General features: G+C 48.2%; 1 protein-coding gene across 1 annotated transcript in view; it reads right to left on the bottom strand.

The window, feature by feature from the left end:
- Positions 1-7,957: 7,957 nt before the first annotated feature.
- The window catches only part of MN1 (MN1 proto-oncogene, transcriptional regulator), a 35,622-nt gene continuing 18,607 nt past the window's right edge, over positions 7,958-24,972 (bottom strand). Inside the window, exon 2 of the mRNA XM_030460313.1 lies at positions 7,958-13,033. Within this exon, the coding sequence (XP_030316173.1) occupies positions 12,855-13,033 (179 nt within the window). The 3' untranslated portion in view covers positions 7,958-12,854. The remainder of the gene's footprint in view (positions 13,034-24,972) is intronic.

The raw sequence follows: 24,972 nt of genomic DNA, 5'->3' as shown, positions 1-24,972 counted from the left end.
GGGCAGGGATGGGAGGAAGGCTCTTTCTCCACCAGCCTTTCAGATACAGGGGTCGTGGGCTTGCAAGGGTCAGCAACCCCTCTTAATATTCAGCAAAGCAGCAACAACAAAGGCAAGCTGGGGAAAGGGAAACGTTCCTGTGGAGTCCCATCTTCACTCTGGATACCACTCTACAATGAAGTTATTTCAAACTGCCCATAGGTTAAGCTCCTGCTTTCATCCCAATAGCAAAGTTCCTGCTGAGCTCTGCCTGCAAAGGCACATCAAGCAGAGACACTCGAGTGACATCTAACCTCACCCAGCTCACTGCAGCAGCCACCTTTCTCAGCCAGGCTGCTAATTTAGATAACGGAAGAGAGTGTGTCAAATGCATAACATTTAATGAGACCAGAAGAAGGTGAGCAGCCCTGTCTGAGCAGCACTTTAAAAGCTCCTATCTGATATAAATGTTATCTTGGACATCAGCAGTGCTTGGTAAATAAAGAGACAATTTCCATCCTCCAAAGCAAATTACATGAATGATGCTTGGCTTTGATGATGATTCCTAGGAGGCAACTCTCTATTATTTCCCCTTCATACACCTGGGCATTAACCAGAAAGCCAAGGTCACTTACTGCTTTCTCATTCAAACAATCTGGATTATGTCTCCCTGAAATCACTACCACGTTGTGACAGCAGCTGGGAAGCCCAGTGCAAGCACTTCCCTCTGTTGCAGAGCAGCTGGCAGGAGCACACTGGTGATCCCAGGAACAGAGCAGCCAGACACGGCCGTGAGCACCAGTGGTAAACAGTGTCTGCCTGTCACAGCAAGATGATCAATTTTTCTCTCCCAGGTTTGTTGCTTGCTTGATCCCAGAAACTCTTCCAGGTTTTGACACCACATAACACCTGGACTTTAAGGCCTGGGTGTCACCAAACCTATAAACTGGCACCTGGAAGTGCTGCCTTCCCAAGCCATGTTGCTCTAGGAGCAGAGATGTGGCTGTCACTAGAACCAGGTCACCTACCTCTTTTCTTCCCTGGGGTTTCCATCATGCACGGAGCACTGGAGAGAGGCACAGAGACCCATCCCAGAGGGAGGGCAGTAGAGGAGCAGTGCTCCCCCCACAGCTGCTGCTCCACCACGGGCACTGCCTCTGCACCAAGGTCTGGGCAGCAGAGTGGGTTCTGTACCACCCCCACGCCTTGCTGAGGCAGGCAGAGCTGTGAGAGCACATGAGGAGTTAAGCTTTTCCTTACAGAATGTGCAAAGATGTGGTCTGCACACTTGGTGAGCTGCAGCATTTGTGGGCCAAAACATTTTGCTGCATATTTCTCAAATTATTTGTCAGAAAAGAACGTCAATGACATAGAAAATGAGTTGCAGATGTAACCTTTTCAAGCATTGATAATAACTTAAGACATTTGAAACTAAATCTTAACTCACGAGTGACTACAGCACACGGAGCAGTTTCTGAGGCACAGGCTAGCAGATCAGATGCAGATCTGCAACAGACCCCAGCAGTGCTGCACCTCTCCAGCTCTCCCACTTAACAAAGAAAAATTAACAAAGAACAAATTAAATTCCTGCATTGACCAAAGCTGCTTCCCTTCCTGGGACTTTTTTCCTGATTCCCAGGCTACTCCTGGACCCAGCAGGCACTCTTGGGTGAGGATAGAGGTTTCCAGACCAAGTCCAATGGCCAAGTCCCACAACGTGCCAAGATTAGGATGGGCAGAGTCCTTTGTCTGAGCTTCAACATCAGGGCAAAGGACCCTCCCTGTGTCCACACCCTGAACCCCTTGGGCTGTGCAAATACTGCTTCTTCAGACGTGCAGAGGATGAGGACCCCAGTAGAAGGCACAGATGTGCACACTGCAGCAGTGCTGCTGATGGCAAAGGACATCAGCATGTCCCAGGACAGGCAGCAGTGTCCTCAGCTCTGTGCTCTCCTGTCCTGGGCATCTCTGCAGCTGCAGGAGCTTTGCTGCTGGCTCAGCATCTGAGGGAACCATCCCTGCTATGGGTCTGTGACACGGCCGGAGAGCCAGCACTGCCACCACACTGATATTTCTGTAATGAATATCACCACTGTGTTCTCAGAGGCACATGCTTAAGGAATTTAACTACTTTAATACAATGGGCTCAAATTGCCAAAGAATGTTTGTGCATCAGTGTGAAATCAGAAATTCAGGGAGGGGGTGCTTTATCTGTCAAAGGCCAACCTCAGGGGGCTGACAGAGCAGACAATGGGAAGCTGGATTGCATTTGATACGCATCAGCCCATCAAACACCAACAGCCTTTAAAGTGCTGAAAGGCTGAGCCAGCCCCGTCATGGGCTCTGAGCGGAAACGCTCCCCGTGGGCCGGACCCGCGTGGGTCTCCTGGCCTGATCTTTGGGCCATAAATCATAGGAAAAGGGATACTTCTTAACAGCTCGAATTAAGATAAAACACCTTATTGTCAGGCCAGCAGCCACCTGTGCCATCCCCTGGCAGAGGGTGTGGGATGCGCTGCCCGGGGATGTGCTGACACTGGGCTGGACCAGTGAGATGGGAAGCAGCACCCAGGCTGGTGCCCCACAGCCAGGGCAGCAACAAGGCCAGTGACCACCAGTTAATGACTGCTCAACTACAGCCAGCAAAGGGTCAAAAGCAACAACACCCCAGTCCACACCATGGGCTGCAGGCATCATCACATGCTGACACCCATCCCACCAGCACCAGTGATTCTCCTGGCTATCCAACCCACCAGCACCAGAACCAGCACCAGCACCAGTCCTGCAGCCAGAGCTCAGCAGCTTCTGTAGCCCTGGGCTCTCACCCTCTTAGGGTGTGCTTGGGGGGTTACCAGAGCCTGAAAAAAAGCTGAATTTAAATTATTCCAGGAAAAAAAAAGAACCTTTGCGGTCAGATGGATCCCCAGAGCTCCACCCTGAAAAGACCCTTTTGGCAGCCCCCCACTGCTGAGCCCTGCCCCAGCCTGGCCCCCGGCTCCAGCTTCTCCGAGGGGCTCCACAGCCACTGCTGAGCATGAACACCGCCAAGGGCAACAAGTAACAGAGCCCCAACATGTGAAAACCAGGCTTTCCTTACAAAGCAAAGTTTCAAGTAATAAGTGAAGGAAAGGGAAGGGGGGCACATGCCTGAGCAGCCCCTCCTGAGCATAGTGTTGCTCAGCCAAGCAGGGAGCTCAGCACATAACACCCGCACCGAGACCCCACGCACCAGGGAATGCAGGGGAACTGATGGATTTTCCATGGGAAGGAGCTGTGCCTGCTCCTCCAGTCAGACATGTCAGCCCTGCTGAGCCATGTGTGCAAAGCATTAAGCTGCTGCCTTTGCTGGGACCGCAGCACCAGGAGAGGGGCTTTGGGAACATTCAGAAGGAAATGCCCCTCTGCCTGGCATGGGGCAGGAATTCACAGGGGCTCACAGCTAGAAGGAACCCTTGCTTATCATTTATACCTACCCAAACAAGAAGCTTTGTCCTCTTCTTGTCAACAAGATGGAGCAATGGTGAAATATGAGGTTGTGTTGAAGCAGCAGTAATGCCCCAGCACAAGGGCTGCTGTCCAAGGGCTTGGAGCAAGAGTTTCAATAAGGTGTATCTCAGGAACACACATTCAGGTGGTTACTTGGACCATCTCAGAACAAAACCCGTGCCAGGCACTGTGCTAGGTGCAGGGAGACCTCAGAGCTGAGAGTATCAGACATTAATTAGAGAAACCGGCAATTCCTAACCTCACCTCTTCAAGAATATGGAACCTTGAGGATCCATGAATCGATATCCTCTGATTTAATCACAAATAACACACATCTTTTTTATCTGTATTAACTTTGGAAATTCAGATAGTTTAAAGCAGATTGGAAAGCAGGCCCTGGTCCGTTTGCTCACCATGCTGCAGGGAAGGAAGGCCACAGCAAACATGGTGTTTGCTTGTAAGGGATTTGAGACTGGAATCACCAACCAGCTCCCCAGTATCTCCACAGAGGAGGTGAGGAGCAGAGCACTGAGCCTGAGGCACACACAGGGGCACACTAATCCCATGCAGAATACCTGTGTTTATTCCCTAAGGACAGGATTCACTTGACTGGGGCTAGAGCTGCTCCAGGAGAGGCTTGGAGCCCAGCAGCAGGCACGGTACCGCCCAGGAGCCGGGCAGCCCGAGGGACACAGCCTTGTTCCTGGCAGGCAGCAGGAACCTGAGACATACTCATGAATTCTCTGGGTTTCATCCCAAAACACATTTCTCAGGGCTGAGAGATATTCTGAGTTGCTGGACAGGCCAAGGCTCAGGAGCACAAGCCACAGAACTCAGAGCATTCGGAACCACCAGCCCAGCCAGCCCGCTGTGCCCTGTGAGCCTTGGGCCAGCACCCCCAGCCCACAGAGGCAGAGCAGAACTTGGGGAAGGAGTGGAGGGAGGAATGAAAGGACAAAGGAATGAACAAAGGAAGGAGGGAAGGGGTTTGCTGGCTCTGCAGCCCGGGTGGGTGCGAGGTGCAGGTTTGGGCAGGAGCCCCACACATCCCAGAACCCCCGGGCAGCAGCTGGGCTGAGCCTGTCCAGTTCTGGTGTTGGGCCATACTGCAGAGACTCCTATTTACTTGGGAATCATATGTTTTCTGCCCCGGACCTCACTGTATTCAGAACAGTTACTTAGCTTCAATAAGCCCCTTGTTGAAGCCTTTTCCCTTCTGTAATCTCATCAAACTAACCAAAAGGAGTTTGTTCTGAAATAGAGTCCCATTTTGTAACCTGGCTTCCTTTAGGAGATCTCCCCATGTGTGCTCAGCCCCTTGGCCACCAAAGGGGTCTGCTTGTCCTGGAGCTCTCACAAAACACTGCCTCTGTTTGGGTTAGTCAGCAGGGGGTTAATGAAAAGCCCAGCCCTGGGGACTCCCACCTTATCTGCAATCATGAATTTATTGAAGAATGTGTTAATGTGCTGGATTTTATTCATCAGGGGTCAGGGCTTTTCAAATTCTTCCTCCCAGCTCCCCCTCTTTCCATCCCTCCCCAGCAAGCTCACAATGCTGTTTAAACAAAGGACTCCCAACACAAAGAGCAAATTTACACAGTAAAGTTTTCTTGCAAGCCCAGAGCAGAGTCTGGAAGAATTCCAGCTTTATAAAGAGAAAAGGGAGTGGGGGGAGAAAGGGGGAAGGGAGAGAGGGGCATTTTGCAGAGGATAAAAGGAAATTGAGAAAAGTTCCCACCTCCTGAAGCTCAGCACTGAATATTCCCTGCCCGTTAACCCCAATGCATTACACACCCTTGAGGAGGTTTCAGCAGGACATGAGCCCTCATAGCACCAAACTTCAGTCTCATGGAGAAGGAGGATGAAATCAATGGTTTAACAACAAATTTAGGGTGACGTTTCAACAGCTTCTTTATCTGTGGATTAATAACATCAGCCCCTAAAAGGACAAAGCAAACATTAATGAGGGCACACAGGTTTTCCCACGTGCCAGTTTTACAGGTGGTGATACAGCAAGTTTTAACAGGAAATAATGAGGCCAAGCAGTGTCTTACGATCCCTGTGGTGCCCACACATCCAAGGCAAGTGGGAACACCAAAGAGCCTCTGTTCCCACCTCCAGCATCCCATCCGTGTGCACACACCATCCCAGGACCAGAGGCCAGGGGGTCCTGTGGGAGCTTTGCTGTGGGACCACCTGCCCAGGCCCTGCTGACACAGACCCAGCAGGAGCTGCAAGGGCTGGAGCCTGAGCAGCTGATGGGCTCTGATTCCCTTCCATCACAGTGTCTGCTCTTGGCAGCTGGGCATAAAGGGTTGGTTGGTTGGTTTTATATTTTTGAAGTAGAAGGTTAAGATCCCCTCCCTGCTCTGTCAGTTTTAGTTGTGCTGGTCAGAGCTCTGGGAATCAGAGACCATTGAGCAACCCTGTACTAATTAACTAAAGGTGACCTAAATTATTTTCTTCTGGTCTTGTCACCTCTGCTTTCTGCCCTATCATTAATAAGCTCTGGCAAGTCCTCAGAAAGGAGAGCTTAGGATAGACATCACCTCTCTCTCCACCTCTGCCTAGCAGGCAAAATGTTACAGAGTTCACCTCAGAAAAGAGTTTTTCAGGCATTTTGCAATCCAAATATATGCAATGTCATTGGCCATAAAGCTAAAAAAGCCAAACTGCTGTGGAGGACACAAACTCTGCTCACCAACCAGGGAAGTGAATGCTTCAGGCACGTAGCTTCAAGACTTTTGGAAATACTTGATTCATATTAAAAGAAAACCATCATAATTTCAGCTTCTAACAGATTTCTCAGCCAAAAGGATGCTGCTGACACAAATTTTCATTCTCATGTCTATTTACTTCGGTTTGCAGGGCAAGTGATGCCTTCAGCCCTACTCCCCTGACCCCAGCAGCAGTCTGACAGCAGCTGGCACAGCCACAGCCTGGGAAGGGGCTTTAAACAGCCCTGGAAGCCCCCGAGCAGCCAAGCAGCTTCTGACACCTCACACCAAGCCCACCCGAGGGCCGTGCTGGGGGCTCTGCCCCGCTGGCCGTGCCGTGGCTGACCCAGGGCAGCTCCTGGATCTCAGGACACGGGATCAGCCCTGCTGCTCTGGGTCCCTGACTGCTGAGCATACGATACATATTTATAGGGTCTCTTCTGTGACAGCAGTGCCAAAGCCTCGTGCAGAAAATAATTCAAAGGATGTAATTAAATCAGTTAAATGGTTTGGGACAAGAGACATGAGACACAGCCAAAGCCTGCTCCCACCTCTCAGGGCACAGGGAACAACAATGAGGAGAGCAAGAACTATAAAAGCTCTCTGACCAGCTACTCGCTTTCCTTCATTTAATAAACTATAATCCCTGCTTAACAGTGACACAGACCAGAAACGAGCCCCTGAGCATGGAGCAGCAGGCATGGAGACCAGAGCTCAGGGTGAGCAAGCACGGTGCCAACATCACCAACATCACCAACATCACCATCACCAACATCACCGTCACCAACGTCACCAGACAGCCAGCACAAAGAGTAGGAAAGCAAAGAGCAGAGAGTTCACTGCAGCCTGCTCAGTGGTGCACAGGGGCTGATGATTTTCAGCAGGACTGGAAAGGTAATGTCAGTCATTTCAATGGCTTTGAGCTGAAAGTTGGGGTAAAACATGCACACTGCTTACACAAAAAAGCTGTGGCAACGGGAGTTGTACTTCTCAGAGGTCTTGCATTCCTGAAAAAACTAAGCATGTTTATTTATAAAGCTAGTCACAAATTATCTAACATCTAATTACCATGTTTAATAAGATACAAGGTTTCAAAATCAAATCGTATGCGTTGCAAGGAACGATAAAATGCCTTGGTATTATATATTGTGCTTCAACTGTGAGCAGCAGAGTCAGAAGCTGCTGGGCTGGGCCCAGCTCCGGACTGCACACCAGGACCTGCAGAACCCTGCAGTCCCAGCCCCGCGCTGTGCTCCCTTTTTCTTTTCTTTTCTTTTTTTTTCATATGACCTTTCTCCTGAAGGACTCCTTGGAAAGTCACAGGAATGTGAAAGGATTAAGAGTTTGAAATTTGAGTAACAGAGATGACAGGATTTTTAAGAATCTTGGTACCAGCTCTAGCCTATTTATTCTTTTTTTCACAGAATTCAGCTCTAAAATCTTGCCTGAAGTAAGATCCAGAAGTCCAGCTTACAGTGAGGCTGGGAGGATCCTCCTCTTGAACCAGGGATCCCTGAGCCATCCCAGCTGCCCCAGCTTTGTCTTCTCTCATCAAGCCCCAACCACCCCAGATGGGGCAGCTCTGCAAACCTCGTGGGTGCAGAGGAGAAATGGCTGTCCCTAAAAAGACCTTTCCCACTGCTCCAGTTGGCTCCAAGCTTTTCCATCTCTGTGTCCATCACCGTCTGCACCAGGGCAAGGGGCTGGATGTGGCTGTGGGGTGACAGGGGAGAAAAAGGACTGACTGCAAAAATGAACAAACACAGTATGAAATATACAATAGCCACCATTAACATCATATTTATTGTTATTTAGTTGCTCAGTAAAACATATACAGATATGTACAATATGCATGAATACAGAAGACTGCACTTTACATATTTAAAAAAAGGAAAAAAATAACACTCAGTTTCATGAGCTATTGTCACAGTCTTCCAACCAAGCATTTAAGAAATGAATTTAACAGGAATTAAGAAAAAAAATAAAAAAGAAAAAAAAATTACAGGATTGCCTAACACACAGCAGAGTCAAGTTTTCATATTTTACATGTGCAATAACATTTTTCAGAAGAGTTTGCTATGCAGTACGGATTACCAGTGTTTTGAGGTTTTTTTGTTTGTTTGTTTTCCATGAACCAAATTTAGTACAAAGAAATAACATCCTTTTGCTTAAGGCTGTTTTAAAGCTGTAATATTCTTGGGTACTGAATAGTGATAAAGTTATAACTGCTGATATCACAGCCTACAGTTTCATCAGTCAGAATCTATGAGCGGATGGACTCAAACCAACAATTTTAATAGAGAATTTCTAAGACAAAATTAGACTATTTCCTCCATTAGCCTTAAGCAATAAAGGAGAAACAATTCTATAAAAATGGGTTATGCTCTTACACACCATCCATTGAACAGCTGTGAATCTAGTACTTGAGAAAACCTTACACTGCAGCTTAACAAAAATAACCAAAATTTACCAATTTTGTTTCTGTCTGTGCCCCCACGCCACCCCCCAGCAACTGATGTGTTCCACTGCCCCGTGCTCACCTCACCCCATGCCCCCAGCCCCAGGGGGGAGCATTCTGGGGGTGCCTGGAGGGCTCAGCCCCACTCCTGGGGCAGGCAGGGACCACGCAGCCACACAGGATCCAAACTGAGTCCTGAAATGACCCAGGTGACAAGGCTGGTGCTGACCCCCTGCCACACGAACCACACAGCCAAATCCTCATCTGTGTGATGAAAGTCACCATAACCAGACAAAAGTAAGTCTAAACCCTCTCTCACTGATGCTCTACCAACCAAGATAGAACAGCATAGAATGAGTAACCCTAGGAAAGAGTGGCCTGGAGAAAAGTCACAAGGGTCTGTCATGAATAAGGTCTATCCTTTCCTATTTTGGGGCAGACATACTTTCTCACTCCTCCCAATGTAAATACAAGAAAGATTTGCTCAGTTTGCCACTACATTAAACTTGAATGATAGATGATGTGTTTCTTTTATGAAATGCCAAAGGAGTTAGGGAGCTGGGTCAGGTCAGTGGCACACAGGTTCCACACCCCCAGCTGCTGGGCAGGGGTTGGGTGGGAGCACCTCTCACCAGGCAGGGCAGAGAAGTCCCCAGGACAAAGCAGCCCCATTTCTGGTGTTCACAACACAAAGCAAAGATGGTGCATACCCCAATAGTGCATTTCCCACAGGTCTTTGACATTTTGGTGCCACGTCCCCATACATGGAAGCCCTGCAGGACACACAAGATTGAGCTGAGATTACTTTGCTTTACCCTGTCCTTTGGGGATCATGTAGCTCATGGAATTTCACCCTCTCTTGCACCAGCTCATCCTCTGAAGGAAGCAAGTCTTGAGCTATGCAGCTCAGCCCTCAGGGACAGGGCAGCTCTGCCACTGACCTGTCTTTGAACCAGCATGGGCTGATGTTGTTTGTGACTCAGTTTCCCTCTCCAGAAGAGTGCAACTTACTGCTTGCACAACAGGCTTTTACCTACAGCTCTCAAACGCCCTTCTGTTGGAAGCCTTGTTCTTCAGGAAATTAAATAATTTCAATTCTTACAATGCAGGGTTATGCTGATATTTTATATACTCTAAAAGAAAATCAGTGTGTTCCATGTCAGTTTAATGGAGAAAATGAGTACAACAAAATTCCTGCAGGGAACAGAAGCTTTGTGACAAAGCTCCAGCTTTCTGCAGGTGCTGTCAGTACCAAACACACCAGGTCTCCAGCAGAAGTGATGCTTGCCCTGGTCTGTCATATGTACCATTTCTGGTCTGATCTTTGGCAAAATGCAAGGAAACCACAAAGCACAATCTGGTGCTGGCAGTGCTGACAGCTGCCCTGAGCAGTGCCCCCAACCTCTCCTTTTGCTCAGTTGATGATGCTAATTCAATGAAACAAGACTAAGGGTGTAGGAGGTTAGCAAAAGGACTGCATGTGGCCATATTATTCAGCAGAACAGAAACTTCCTCACTGTCTGGAACTCCCATCCTCCCCCTGCCCCACTGCCTGGCAGCCTGTCCTCTCCCTCTCATGGGGTTTCAAACTGTTGTTGGGATCGTGTTGGTTTTAAGGAATTGCTTCCACTTTTTACTTCTATGAACAAGCGAAAAAGTCCCAAGTGGCTGAAAACAGCAGCTCCAGGAGAGAAGCACAAGCTGCAGAGATCAAACCCAAAGGAAAGGGTGGGTGAGACTCACAGAGCTCAGCACTTGTACTGGGATGAGGATTCCTCTTTAAAAGCAACCCGAAGTGTCTGATGCAGCCTTCACCCAGAGGTCTCTTCCCAAGGTCTCTTCCCGGTAGCACAGGGTGTGCATCCCTGACCTCAGGAAGCCTGAAAAACCTGTTCTCTTGAATGCAGCAGAAAAACTAAAAACAAAGACATGAGCCATGGGGCTGTGCTGGTACAGGAATGCTGCCAGACCATGAACACTTCCTAAACTTCCAGCTGTAAGTGCTAAAAAGTGGTATCTGTGCCTCTGGCATGTGCTTCACTGGGGTTACTCCAAGACCCCTTCAGCTGGGATGGGCAGGAGCACCAGGACAGAGTGGGAGCTGCAGAGAGAAGCCCCCCAGTGGCCACTGAACCCCCCTCAGCTCAGCAGCCCCCAGGGCCTTTGCTAGAAAGGATTTACAGTTAAACACATCTGGGTGAACCAGGAGAAAGAGGCTTCCTCCTGTTGGGGGACCATGACTGTTGTACCAGGAGGTCAGATACTGGGGTGGGGATGTTCTGCTGCAGGGCCAGGGAGGAGCTCTAGGCAGCATGCACACACCTACAGAACGTAGCTCCAGCAGCAGCTGGCAGCTCCAGCTTCAATAAAAAGTAACATAAGATTGAAAATTGAGGTTCAAAACCATCCAAATTTATCCAATGTCACTGACCAGGCCCATACGAGGTAATCAATCCATGCATGGTCACTAAGAGCACACTCAAATAACATTTCAAATACTGAGTCTCTCTGAAGCTACATCATGGCAAGTGAGGGGTTGGGACCACCCTGTGCTGTTGGTAGTTTAAGCAGAATTTCCTCTCCACTGGTGTCTAGTGAGAACATTGCTTCAAAACAATCAAAGGCCCAGCACAACTATGGAAGATCAAATACAAAGCAGTCCTCAATCTCCACTTCATGAGGAGGGACACACTCTGTGAGTTCTCAGCAAATGCAAAAAATAAACCCAGAGGCCAATCACAGCCAAAACCAACACCCCCAGTGATGTTACCCAGTGCCAGGGAGCAGAGGACAGTGAGAAGGTCTGCATGGGGTGGGATGGCAGCCCTTGGGCTCAGGGGAGGCACGAGTAACAGGCAGTGTTACATAAAACCATAGGAGTGTCAGACCACTGCTTCAGCCAGGGTTTTATCTGGTTTGCTTCCAACTTTCTTCTCAAACAAGTATTATCTATCACAAGCAGGAAAGTATGGTTTTCCTTTTATTGTCTGCATCCAGCAACACTGTTCTTCAGTGTGTAGCAAAAACGGGGCCTTAAATGAGTTTGGGGGAGTCTAACGTGGGGTCTCCCTGCCCTGGCAGATTAGGAAACACTGACCCTGGGGATCCAGTCCCCCACATCCCCCTGCCTGGGCCACCCCCTGACTGCTGGCACCACACTGGGACAGCCACACAGGCAAGCTTCCATTCAACAGCATCTTCCTTCAGCTAAAAATGGGTAAAAAATGTGCAGGGTGTGGCAGTGCTGGCTGGCAGGGCTCTGAGGACCCAGAGGGCACGTGGGGGCTCAAGGACAGTTTTTTTCTCCAGCGGTGATAAAGTGGGAACTGTGGGAGCATCACTGGGAGCGGGAGGCTGCGAGCAGCCCCCGCAAGCAGAGAGGGAGCCTGGGCACTCAGTGGGGGAGAGAATGACTCTGAATTATTAAGCAAACTTCCTGTTAGACTTATTTAGAGAAACTTCTCTATACCTCCCCCGGCTGTGCCTGAACCAGCCCGTTCATGACCACGTTCCATCTCTGGACTGGAGCAAGGTAAATACAGGAAGGAACGTCCTCGCCTCGCCGGGGGAGGCAGAGAGCAAGCCAGGCTGAACAGTACCAATAACAGAACATCATTTTCTCAGGAAAGGGCAGGCTTGTTGCCTGAATAGTCAACAGAGCATTAACTGTTTGGTTTGTATGTGACTGGCAAAAGCTGGGTGTCAATATAATACATACTGTAATGATGACCATTTCACTTTAACCGGCATTTATTCCTGAACTGCTGCTCTTCAGGATCACCGTTGTAATAAGCACTGAACAAAGCCAATTAAAAAAAAAAAAAAAGAAAGAAAAAAAAGCAAGAAAGGAAAAAAGGAAAACAAAGAAAATGAGGAGGAAAAGCAGGAGGAGGATCTTTGTCTTATGATGACATACGTGACTTGGACATACGCTGAGATGAAAAAGGAAAAGGCCTCATCTATAAATGTATGCCAAGGTTGCAGAATAATGGGAAAAAGTGGTCTAGCAGGAAAATCTTAAGCAAAAGTGTGCTAACTGCAGAAGGGTTAACACTGGTAACATACTGTGGCAGATTAAAAAAAAGTTGAGGTTTACTTTAAATTAACCCTTTCCAGTCCATATGCCACTAAGCAGGTACCAACCTAGAAAAATAGTCCACCTAGCAGTAGCGGCCCTTTGAAATTAAAAAGAGAAAAAAAATAATTTCTTTTGTTCAAGTCAGGGCGGCCACAAAAGTCCCAAATCTGTTGGAGATGTCCGAGTGCAGGGACCTCCACGTCGGCACCGCAGTCCGGCCCTTGGCCTCGCCCACCTCGTCCGTGCAGTGCACCGAGAGGCACTGCAGGTGACTGCCGCTCTGCGCCGGGGTCTTGCTCGGGGGAAGGTCATGGGCTGCAAAGGATTCAGAGAGAGCATTAGGAGAACATATGCAGCACAACCCCATCCCCTGACCCGACAGCTGATGGTCCCAGCATGGCACCCCCCCGGCCCACACCCGCACCCCAGTGTCCCCACCACTGCTGCAGCTCCCTCCTCCTGCCCCACAGGGATCTTCTCCAGATGATGTTTCACCATGCCAGAAAAACACCAAAAGTATTCTTTCACATGCATTTGTAAAGTAAAGCAGCACTGCATTTGGACATCACAGGACTGAGAATGTGTGACCCCCACTGCAGCACAACTGGGAGTTTTCACTCCCTGTGCATCCTCCAGCATCTGAAATTGATACTGAAACTTTCCCCAAGAAGAAAATCAGCCCCAAACCATCCATGTCCTCCATCCAGGTGATTCCCATCGTCCATCGCTTATGAGGGGATGCCTTGGCTGCTACTGAGAAGCCCCAGCCCTGGAAGGAGGGCTTTTTATGGGATAAAAATGGTGAATAAATAGAGAAACAAAAACAACAACAATATTATGAGAAGCAGCTTTCATTTCCTCTCCTCCACCATTTCATTCCTATTCACCCAAACCACAAGAGGTAAGATCAGACCTGCTGCAGCACTGGCAAATGCAGGGACGGTAATTTCTGTGACAGACCCCAAGATTCCCTTCACACAGGGCTGAAGGTGATGCTGGAGCATGCCAAATATGCCAGAATACGGCTGTGAATGTTTCAGCTCCTTAAGACCTTTCTTCACGTCATCTTTCTCATGTTCCACACAGCCCAGCAGTGTGGGTTCACCACACTTCATGGAGTACCTTGTTGGATTTGTTTCACTTCACCAGCTGCTACACCAGATACAAAATGGGAACTGTTTTGATACAAAAAATAATCTTAAACTAGTTGGGGGGTCCCTGGTTTAAACTGCAAAATGCTTTTAACGCTTGATTATGGGATGTCAGAGATGCTCATATTCAAAACAGGATCATAGCACCACACAGAGAAACTAATTAGAACCTGAGACATGATGCTGTAGTCATCCTTTTCAGGGGAGAAGGATGGTGGGTGCAGGGAAATGCAGCTGCCTGCCCAGCCATGTGCAGCACCAGTGCAACCAGGTGAAAATCTACACACAGCTCAGTCCCATCCCTCAGCCTGGCACTGCCATGCTGTGCTGGCACTTCTGTAGCAGACCCTCACCCACTGCTCCATCAACAAACCCAACATCAGCAGGTCAAAGACACGTTCCTCAAACTCCAATTACAGTCCCCTAGAGCTGGCACTGGGGTTTTTTTTGTTTGGGGTTTTTTGGGTTTTTTTAGTCAGTTTTGATAAATAAACAGCATGGAAGAGCAGAGCTGAAGCTCAGAGCAGAGCTCACCATGTAAGACCCAAGGCACAGTTTCGGCAGGCAGTCAGCATGAGCACAGCCTACCTGTGCTCTTTAAACTTACTATCCTGAGTGTACATATGCTGTATGGCTTTTTATTTATTGAATGTTTAAAACTCAAATGGGGTTGTGCAGACAATTAAGAAAGGGAAATGCTTTTCTTACTCGTATTTGCTCACATCCCTTACAATGCACACAGTGCCTGATATTTTTTATTCTGGGGTCTCTGAGCACACAGGACACGCTGGGCTCTGCACAGGAAAAGCCAGTGCCTGGAGATTAGTCTTTGTGACAGCAGCTTTCTTCCTCTGCTGCAGAGAAAGAGGAAAGAGTCCCACTGCTGAACTGCTGTCATGAGGGGCCCCAGGGCCTGAGGGGTGCTTCTGCAAGGAGTATTTACTGCAGGAGACACTGTCAGAAGGGGCAGTGCCCACGTGTTCCCAGGAGCCAGCATCGGTGGGTATCAGCAGTGGGATGTCCCCCAGGGCCCCAGCACCAGCCCCTCACAGCCCTCAGTCCCCAGGGGATCATTACCAGAGACTGATGGGACTCAGCAGGTTGAGATTAGTCAGGTAATGCAGGATGGTGTCATCACATCAGTACCCTCACAGTTCCAGTTGCAGATAAAGCTCTGTCAATCATGAGGTATGGGTAGCTGAAAGCAAGGAACTTGCAAACAAGTTATGTTTGCAAACTGCACAATGGACTCTATTAGCAACTACTGCAAGAAAGTTGGAAGTGCTATTAATAAAAGCAATACCTTTGTCATATGAGCCATCCTCCATAGCCAAGCGCTGGAGATGGTCTGGGTGGAGACTTCCTCCCCAGACCAAAGGATGTAACACAACAGAACCTGGGACAGATGCAAGCCCAGTTCACAGGATAGCCTGTGCTGCTTGAAAACAGCAAACATTGCAGTACAGATAAGAGATAAAACCTCACATGTCAGTACACAACGTGTTCACATGGAAGGCGTGACATGCAGAGCAACAAAATGACCAAAGACAAGGAGTCTGAAAACAGCTCAGCAGTGGTGGTACCCTCACCCCAAAGGCTGGGATCAGCACAGGTCCTGGCCTGGCCGACTCCAGGGCTGCTGGACAGGATGGTGGCTGCTCAGGCAGGCAGGACAGTCACCTGCAGAGCAAAAGCCACCGAGCTCCCCTGTGCCCATTGCAGGGGCTCCTCCAGCACAGCCAGCTCCTGCCCCTCCACAGCAGCACCCACCAGGTAAAGTCATGATAGTCCTAAAAGACAATTACTGAACAGATCAAGCATATTTCCCCCTTCTACTTCAATTAAACTGGCCCAAAGTCCCACAGTTCTGTCCAGAGCAGCAAACCCATACTCTGTGTTTCAGAGGAAGATAAAGACAAGGAAAGCCCAGCACACGCATCTCAGCCAACTGTGCAAAATTGCTCACAGCAGAGAAAATCCTTGCAATAATTGCTGAATGCCCTCGAAGTTAACATGAGGTTTGATTAATATTATTAGCTCAGCTTGCATACAGGCACTTCCAAGAGCCAGCCACAACATCTGGCAGAGCTGGGTGGCTATGGCAAAGAAAAGTTTGCAAACATTCATGGGAAGATGCAAGTGACTAAAGTCCTTCCCTTTTCACAACCCTTACATGCCTGTGTTCAGTTTGTTTACTGAAGTTTGAACTGCATGTTTGTATGTATGTAGGTAAATGTTTCAAAGTATTCTGAATGGTTTGCTAGCATCCATCAGTTACACGAACATACAAAAGGCAGGGCTTGATTTGAGCCAAGCAGCTGGGACCAGCTCACCAGAGGCAGATGCATCATACACAGACAGCCTCACAATTCCAAAAGACTAAAAAAGATTTTTTTTTGTTTCTTTTTTTAAAATAATCTTTAGGTTTGCTTTTATGTAAATGCTATACATTAAGGTTTTGAACCCTCAAGAACACATTTCAGCCTCTAAGTTCCAAGCAAACAAGCTAACTGGCAGAAAAGCCCAGTCTTGTACAACCAGCCCAGTCCTTCTCCCGTGCCCCACATCCTCCACTCTGACCTCGCATGCTTAGGAAGCTGCTCTTTCGTTCTGCTCTACTTTGCAAAGGCATGCACAGCTTTAGAAAAGAAAAGGTTTCTGTTTGTTTGTTTGTTTACACAGCGTTGGTGGCAGCGTGGTCACTCACACGGGAGCCTGCCCGCTGGCAGCCTGCAGCTGGGACGCAGGGAGAAGATGAGGAGTTCTGCTCCAAACAATCCCCACCAGAGCCTGCTTTTTCATATCAGCTCAGGAAAAAACATTTCTCTGGTGAGATTAGATCCTGACACTCTCCTCGCTCCTGCAGACATCACTTATACCACTTGCAATCCCTACAGCTTCCTTCTCACTCCCTCTTCTTCCTTAGCCCACATTAAGCTGCCATGTAAAGCCTTCTCCCTCCTGTAGCATCTTCTTATGTATTTTTTAAAAATAAACATGTTCTTTTAACTGTGACAACACCACCAAGCACCAAGCACTGTGCAAACCCAGATACATCCTGATTTTTAGGAAAACTAATCTCACTAAAATGAAGTTGACCTGTAAGACCAGAAGGTATTACATGCATACTCTCATGAGAGGAGTGATTAATTGAGGGAGGGATGGTGTAGTCAAGGTAACAGGGATGCTACACAGAGGCACCAGGAGTTTGTGCTGCTCTTCAGGTACTGCTCGTGCCATTCCTCTCAATTTTGCCAAGCCACCAACAAAAGGATGGGGAGGCAGTGACAAGCAGGGCGAGAGCACAGCCACCGTCTGGTAGGGGTCTGGTTGGGAATGGGTTCCACTCCACATTTCAGTGTCCCTGTGAGATTGAAGTGACAAACAGGAGGTGAAGATCCCTGGAATGGCTCCTTGCCCCAGGGCTTGTCCCTTACACTTCTTCACCAGCTCTGACAAAGCCTCAGCCTCCACACAGCCCAGGGTCCAGCACCGCACGGCCCCACCGCCCTCGATGCCCAGCCGAGCGTGAAGCCCCCGGATTGCCACTGATCTTGTTAAGGCTAAAATCAAAAGATCTGGCCAAAAACCACAGTATTCCCTGATCAGAGATCAGATTCTCCCCTACTATTTGATAACTACTCTTAAAGAATGTGTTAATAGGCTGCTGTTCACTCTGTGCCTGTTAAGCAGAGGCCAAGCTACCATAAGAGGGAATAGATTTGAGTAATGATCTCTTATGAGGCAGCAAACCTACATATAGTGTTTAAAATTATTCCCTTAGGACAAGATGTTTTTCACCAAATCTCCCACATGACAGTTTGACATATTGGTTCAGGCACATAGCTCTGCATCTGTACACAGTACAGAATCATCTTTTTCAGTTTTCAAGAAAAATAAGGTCTGAAAACATTTCATATTTCCCTGCACACTGGACCTACTCTCCATAGATTAATTTACTCTTAAAATTGTATTTTTAAATAAAACAAATCCATTCCTGTTGATAAGCAAATGAGCCATCTCCTCTGCAGCACTGACAGAATCCTGGACAAAGGCATTTTCTTGACCTGGAAGCACAAGTAAGGACATTTTGCATTGGATCAGAAACACAAACATAGCACCCATCACCTGCTTACTTCATAAATTTGCACCACTGCCACCTTTCTTTACCTCTGTGCCCTGCTTTGGACATTCTTTCAATGTCTGGGCCAAAGGCTGTCTCTGCTCTTGGATCCTGTGCAGCACCCAGCACTCTGGCCCCATCTGCTCCATTACTGAAACCTTCCTCTTACTGATTTTTTTCTTCATTTTCTTGTGTGTAACCAATCCCTAAAGCCCATAAGATGCCTAACAATAACACCCTCCACAAGATGAACAATACTAAAGAACATCAGAAGGGTTTGTGGTGAAGATGAGCAGCTGATGCTAGGGACTCATCCTGTGCAAATTGCAACGGGGAGCAGGTGACCCCCTCCTTGCTGACCAGGAGCACTGTGCAGAGACACTCCAACTCCAAGGTGTCAGCCACATCTCTCTCATTCACTCACTCACTCACTCACTCATTAACATTTCAAGAAGTCATTAGCCTTGGTCAGCCCATAGATTTATTGCCAAAACCCAGCCAGCTGCACTGCACTGTGACAGCCTTTGTCACAAAGGAGGGGAGGCTGCCCCAGTCTGCACAGCCTGAGCACTGTCCCATCCTGCAAACCAGGATTAAAGCATCTGACTGCTGCACACTGACAAGGCAGTGCTCACCCAAAGGCAAGGCAGAGCATGGCTGTCCCTGTCCCCAGGCTGGGAACATGGCCCCTCCGATGCCCAGCCCTGGCAACATTCTCTGGTCCTCAAAGCCTCTTCCTCCACAGAGAGCAAAATTAATTGGAGGTGCCTGTGACTCTGAAGGGAGCATGTATCAGCCCATGCTGCAAAGATGTTTATTTTGCTTTCAGTCATCTCAGAGCTGGCTCGGAGCTCCATTGGTGCTCGCTGCTTGCACAGAATTTAGGTAACAGGAGACAGACAGTGCTTGCTGCAAACATATATTTTTCTCTTTTCTCCCCTGACCTCTTTTCATGCTCCCATTTTCCTCAGGAGCAATGGAAGGATGCACATACCACGGCAGGCTGCCCAAACCCACGGCAACGTTAAGGGTTGTTGTTAGGGCTGTAGGGTTACAGTCAGACTGCAGTGACCTACCCCACAGCTCCGGCACTGAGCCAGGCCAGTATTACCTGGGGACAAACTCAGACTTGTAGCCACGTACTGGCATCTGAAGAAACTGGTGAAAACACTTAAGTAGGAAAATGCTAACCCTATCAGCGGAAAAGGTGGCAGTCATCTCACACACAGCATGACCTTGAAGATGCAGAATGAACACTGTGTGGATGAGGAGAAAGACACTGCTGCTTCGAAAGCCGTGTTCCCTACACCCTGCTGGGAGGAGATGAGGAAGGGGGAACACACGGCTCCTCGCCTGGCTGCTCACTGCCCAGCAGAGCACCACACCTCCAGGGCCTTACAGGACAGTGTGGAACAGCCCATACCTGTTTCTCGGGAAGCTACTGTAAAATTAATGCTTTCCAGCTCTATGACTCTGAAAAGAAGCACAAGTCTTTGGTCTGAGAGGCAAGCAAGAAGCTCCGTGCCCTGGGACGGGATCAGCTCCTGTGGCCTGTCAGACGGCCACAGGATAACGGACTGTTCCTAACTTGTATCCTTCCTCTCTTTTGGCTACCTCCAGTTCCTCTTTTTGGTTCAACACAGTAACGCTCAGGCTGGTCTTACTGCAAAATGCACAAAGGGCAGAGGGAAGCTCTGCCTCCCCCAAGAAGAGGCTGAGGTCAGGGTTTTGGTTCTCACGTAAGAAAAGGCCACTCTTCTAAACCAGGTCCCATCACCACTGTAAGGGCTGCTTTCTGCCAGCTGGGTCCTGCCTTCCCCATGCAGAAAAACCTCAGCTCTTCTTTAACAGCCTCTGAAAGCTGAGCTACTTATGGCCAAACATTCAGCCATGGTCTAACCCAACCCAACAACACAGCTCTGAACTGCTGGTCAGACCCCCCCTGTGCAATCACCAACACCATGCTCTCCAAAGCTCTGTAGGGTATGAGAAGCTATCACCCTGCCCAAGGCTTTAAAAACCAAAACAAACCAGCTGCCACCAACAGCCAAACCGTTTTGGTATGCTTCCCAGAGAAAACAGACAAGAGGCCAGCACCTGCAACCCAGCCCAGCTGACTCAATATTCCCAATGTTCACATGCTGCTGTCTGGGACCAGGGAACCCTCCAGGAGCTCCCAATTATTTTTCAAGGCAAGCCCTTGCTCCACAAAGAAAAGAGCATTTCTGCTCATCTTGGAAAAAGACAACTGCCTATCCTGCCCACCAACTCCATCAGATTCACACTCAGACCTAGCACTGGGACAAACAGCATCTCCTCACCCTCCCTCCCTCCAGTGGACAGCAGCTGCCTCAGCCACATCCTCACCTCTGCATCCAGCACATCACACCAAAAGGAGGGCTCCGCAGTAGGAGACAATATTGGCTGACTGATCCTGTGTTTTCTCTGCTGTTGGCATACATCACTCACTTGCACTAACTAAATGCTCTCAGCCTATTTTCACCAAGGGTAACAACCCACACATCCGTGGTGAGTAAGGAAATGCTGGGTTTTGCACTTTCAAATTTATTTCATATGCACGCAAATTATCATGTGGCAGCTTTGTGCACAGCTCCAGCCCAAGTGAAATCCATCTCCCAACAGCCAGAGTGCAAAAGCAAATAAACCCTTTTTCATCAAAATCCAAAGTGGAATTTTTCTGCCTGCAAAGAAGTCACATGAAATTGTTTAATATGCCCTCATTTAACTAAAACCAGCTCCTGGACACTGCCTAGTATTATTTCAGGACAAGCCAAAATTGAAAAAAGACACTATTTAGATGTTCTGCATTCAACTGCTACCTTGACGTTTAACAAGGAGCTGAGCAGGTTCAGGGTGAGGAATTGCCCACTGCCTGCCCTCTCCTGTGGGCACTGCAGAAGTGGCCACCACTGGCCCATACTGCCAGGAGCTCACTGTCAGCCTCCCACACTGCCTTCAGACAGTGTCCTGGGCTACCAGGTTCATCAATCTCCAAGCTGCTTTTCCTGATTATGACAGAAGCTTTTAATACTGAAATGTATTAAATACTGGAAAATGGCTCGAGCCAGCCTGAGCCCCACTCTGCCACTGCCCCATCAACCATTTTGGGGTAGTGCCCACAAGAGCAGTATTTACTTCACCCAACAATTCTCTCTGTAGTCCACTGTATCATTTTAGGAGGTTTGGCTGCAGCTCATTTATTCCTGAGGACACACAAGTCAAAATTACCAGCATCACCTTCAGCCTCATGCGAGTTTCAGTGCACAGAGGAGGCCTCCAAAAATAGCATGGAAGTACCCACTCACGCTGGCAAGGGACGTGGGTGTACTAATGGAGTTTGTAAAGGCAATGAATAGATGGTGATTATGCACAGAGCGCAACCAAGGAGGAAATATGTAAATTCCAGCTTTCTCTCGTCAGATTTGTGCAAGAGCTTCTACATAATTGCTGGGGGAAAATAGAAATGACAACAATAAATAGCATATTTAAGCCCTGCATATTACACATGGAAATCTCTATTTTCCTTAAATGAAGTGAAAACAGAATGAAAGAGGAAGATTCCCTTCAAAGAACTTTGTTTGTGGTTGCTTAGTTTCTGGATGCAAATTAAATGAGAACTTGCTAGTCAAGTGTAAAAAGGGGAATTTGCCTCTTGAAATATTATCAGCCTCCTGTGAGGCAAAGGCTTGGACACAAAGCCCAAAGACTTGCATGTGTTTACTCACCTTGCATCCAAAGAAAGAAACCCAGAGGAGCCATGTCCTCTCCTCTCAAAGCCAGACCTGCACCCATCCTGATGGCCAGGGCTGGGGGGTCCTCTGCTGCCCTCAGCCCCTCCACCTCCTCCCCAGCTCTGCTGCAGCTCCTGGAGGTGCCTCTGCCCCATCCATAACTCACAGTTACGAGGCCATAATGCAAAACTGCCACAGGCAAAGTCAATCTCTCCCAGGGGCCTCACACATCTGAGGCTCTTGCACACCAAGAGCATTAATGCTCTGGGTTAAACCACAGGAGTTCAGGGATATTTGTGAAGATGCAACCAGAGTTTACCAAAGGCTAACAGTGAGCAAGAAGAACCAGCATTCGGATTTTTAGCTCTTTTATCCCTTTTACTCATAGCATTACCTTGAAAAACATTTCATTCCTACTTAGGATACCCACAACTGCAGTTTGGTGTCTCAGAAGCAGGAGTTTATCTGAGGAAATCCTAGGAACAAAGCTCCCTGAACATCTCAGGCAGGAGCAGAGTGCCCAGGGCAAAGCAGAGGCAGAGCAAAGACCCCCAGCCCATTCTGCCCAGGAACTCAGCAGGATGCTCCAGCAACAACTGCTCTTGGGTCATGGTCTGCAAGTCATTCATGGACAATTTCCAAAGAGGACACGAAAAGTAGCTTAAAAAAGCACAATTGTGAGGAAGCCTGAGTTGGTTTTAGAAGGGTCAAAATCTCTGCCAGAAAACACTGAAGTGCTTTCAAATCAGATTGATTTCTGATGCTATAAACATAAAATGCAGTTTCTGGGTAAATTCTCACTAGATCTCATCTGCTATAGAAAAATCCCCAATTCTGGCATACCCCACACTTTACTTTGGCACAGAAACAGATGGAGATTTCTTGCCATATAATGGATTTGGCACTTTCAGAAACATTCCATAAAGCAGTGGAAAGGTGTGGTGATTCAGCTGGAATCATAAATCTGATGCAAGATCAGGGTTTGTTTGAATGGCATATTTTAGAATTAAATTTACCCAAAGAGAAAGCAAAAAAATCATCAGATAGAAGAAATATGCAACCATGTGAAGGAGAAATGGCAGCAAGAGAAATTAACCTTAAAAATAAAACCCAAAAAAACCCTCACAAAGAAACATGGCTTTCTTGGGTATATCTGTAAGTGCCACTATTAGGATAAGAAAAATATAAGCTCATTTTTTTCTTCCAATTGTCACATCACTGTGGAGAATCTTCACAAAATTCTCAGAATAGCAACGAATCAGGAGCAAACAGTTGTTCAAGCAAGAAAGCCACAGTTAGAAAAACCTTCACTGCTTCACCAAAAAATTAACTCTGAAGTTTCACAGGCCAGTAAATCAACAAGATGGGCCAGTGCAACACAGGATGGACAGTCTCAACTTCCAACCCAACACCAACACATGGGACTCTGTTTCCTTTCTAGCCATATGCTCACACGATTTCAGCACTCCCCATTGTAACACAAACACACAGGAGGCACCAAACCGACCCAATCCTCCACAGCACCACTGGACCGCACCTTCCATTTGCAGAGGCAAGGCAAGATGCAGATTGTACAGCTTGAGTCACACAACCAGAGCTGTCACCAAGCACCAGCTCTCCCTTCGGCATCGGCCAGGGCTGCTGCACACACCTTAAAACCTGTCAGACACCAAGCCAATTGGCCCAATGTCAAAACTGGTAATTCTGAAGGCAAGGGCACTGGGTCTGGTCTTCAGGTACCTTCTGAATGGCAAACCCCAATCACACCTCTGCTCAGATGTGTGTCTCCAAACAGCAGCATCCCGCCCTTCGCGGATGAATGCTCTGTTTGCTGGAAGACGATCTGAGAAAGAGGTATCCATAATAGCACTGGTATCCACAATACAGGTATCCATAATAGCACTGCAACAAATTATGTGATCCTCTGTCCTTCCCAGAGGTTTGGATCCACGCAGCCTCATCCTCTGCTGCACAGCTGCCAAGGCAGATGAAACGTTGGGCCTGCGGGGCTTAGATAAGGGTGAGTGAAATGAGAGCACCCATCACTGGCAGGACCACAGGGACACATGCATGAACAGAGACTGAACCCAATGCCTCAGCTTACCCACCTTTCCTCCAGTCCTCTAGGTCTTCTCAAGCAGAAGGCAGCTGGGCTGAAAGAGTTAATCCCTCCTGGAACAAACACATCTCCGGTTTCTCAGAAAGTCAAAGGCTGCAGGAGCTGGGCTGCCTGCTCCCTGCCTGCCCTGCCTGCTGCCTGACCCCTGACATTTCCACTCTGCTTCTCCCTGGCATGGAAAACTTAACTGTACACAAACAAACAGGTTGGGAGGGCAGATAAATGGAAGACAGAGGAGGAGAAAGGGAAGATTTCTCAGATTCCTTGTAATAGCTCTGATTAAATACCAGCAGCTACTGCCAGACATGGGTGAGGGGCTGGCGTTTATCAGTAAACCCTGAAGTCTACAGCAAGACATCTCTGTTTAATTAATCCTGAAAGGGTCCCTTCCCCCTCTACTTCCCAGGGAGGTTTTGAGGATCCACAAGTTTAAAGATACAGCGAGTCCTTTTTTAATTTTTTCCTTACAAAACACCAGGGCAGAAAGCGCCCGTTTGAAACCACAGTCAGGATGTACAAACTCCTTGGCAAAGACACACGACCAGACAGGCAAACCCCACTGTGGGAGGGCTCTGGAGTTAGTCCTACTTAACCCTCTGCAGCAATATACCCATCAAGTAATGCATTTTTACATGCTGGAAGCATGCACACCTGTACTCACAACCAGACCCAGCTCTGCAAGTTTCACTTGGACGCAGTCTCCTCCCATTTTTACACAATACTCATTTTCCAAGGGATAAACCTACTGGTGCTTGATGCAGCTCTACCATCTCCCATTTTCATCCAGTTTTCCCATTTCCCTGGTGATTGACAGATTGACAGTGATGGAAGAGACTGCACATACACACAGAGCAAAATGATAGCAAAGGATCCTGTCCCTGCACTCTCACTTTGCTCATGAAGGCTTGGGAGGACCTTACAAGACACCTTCCATTCCAGAAAGTCCCTGCCCTTTGATTTGAGGTGAACTTTGTACTAATGCAAAGAACTACAGCTGAAGCCATCAGCCATAAGTAGCCACAAAGCTGGCACATCTCTCCACACCAAACCCTGAGCCAGCCAACCAACCAACCAGCCAACCAACCAACCAGCCAACCAACCAGCCAGCC

This window comes from Calypte anna, chromosome 15, assembly GCF_003957555.1.
Source record: "Calypte anna isolate BGI_N300 chromosome 15, bCalAnn1_v1.p, whole genome shotgun sequence".
Classification (NCBI taxonomy): Eukaryota; Metazoa; Chordata; class Aves; order Apodiformes; family Trochilidae; genus Calypte; species Calypte anna.
The sequence above is the reverse complement of the archived record's forward strand: the minus strand, read 5'-3'. Positions and strand labels throughout refer to the sequence as shown.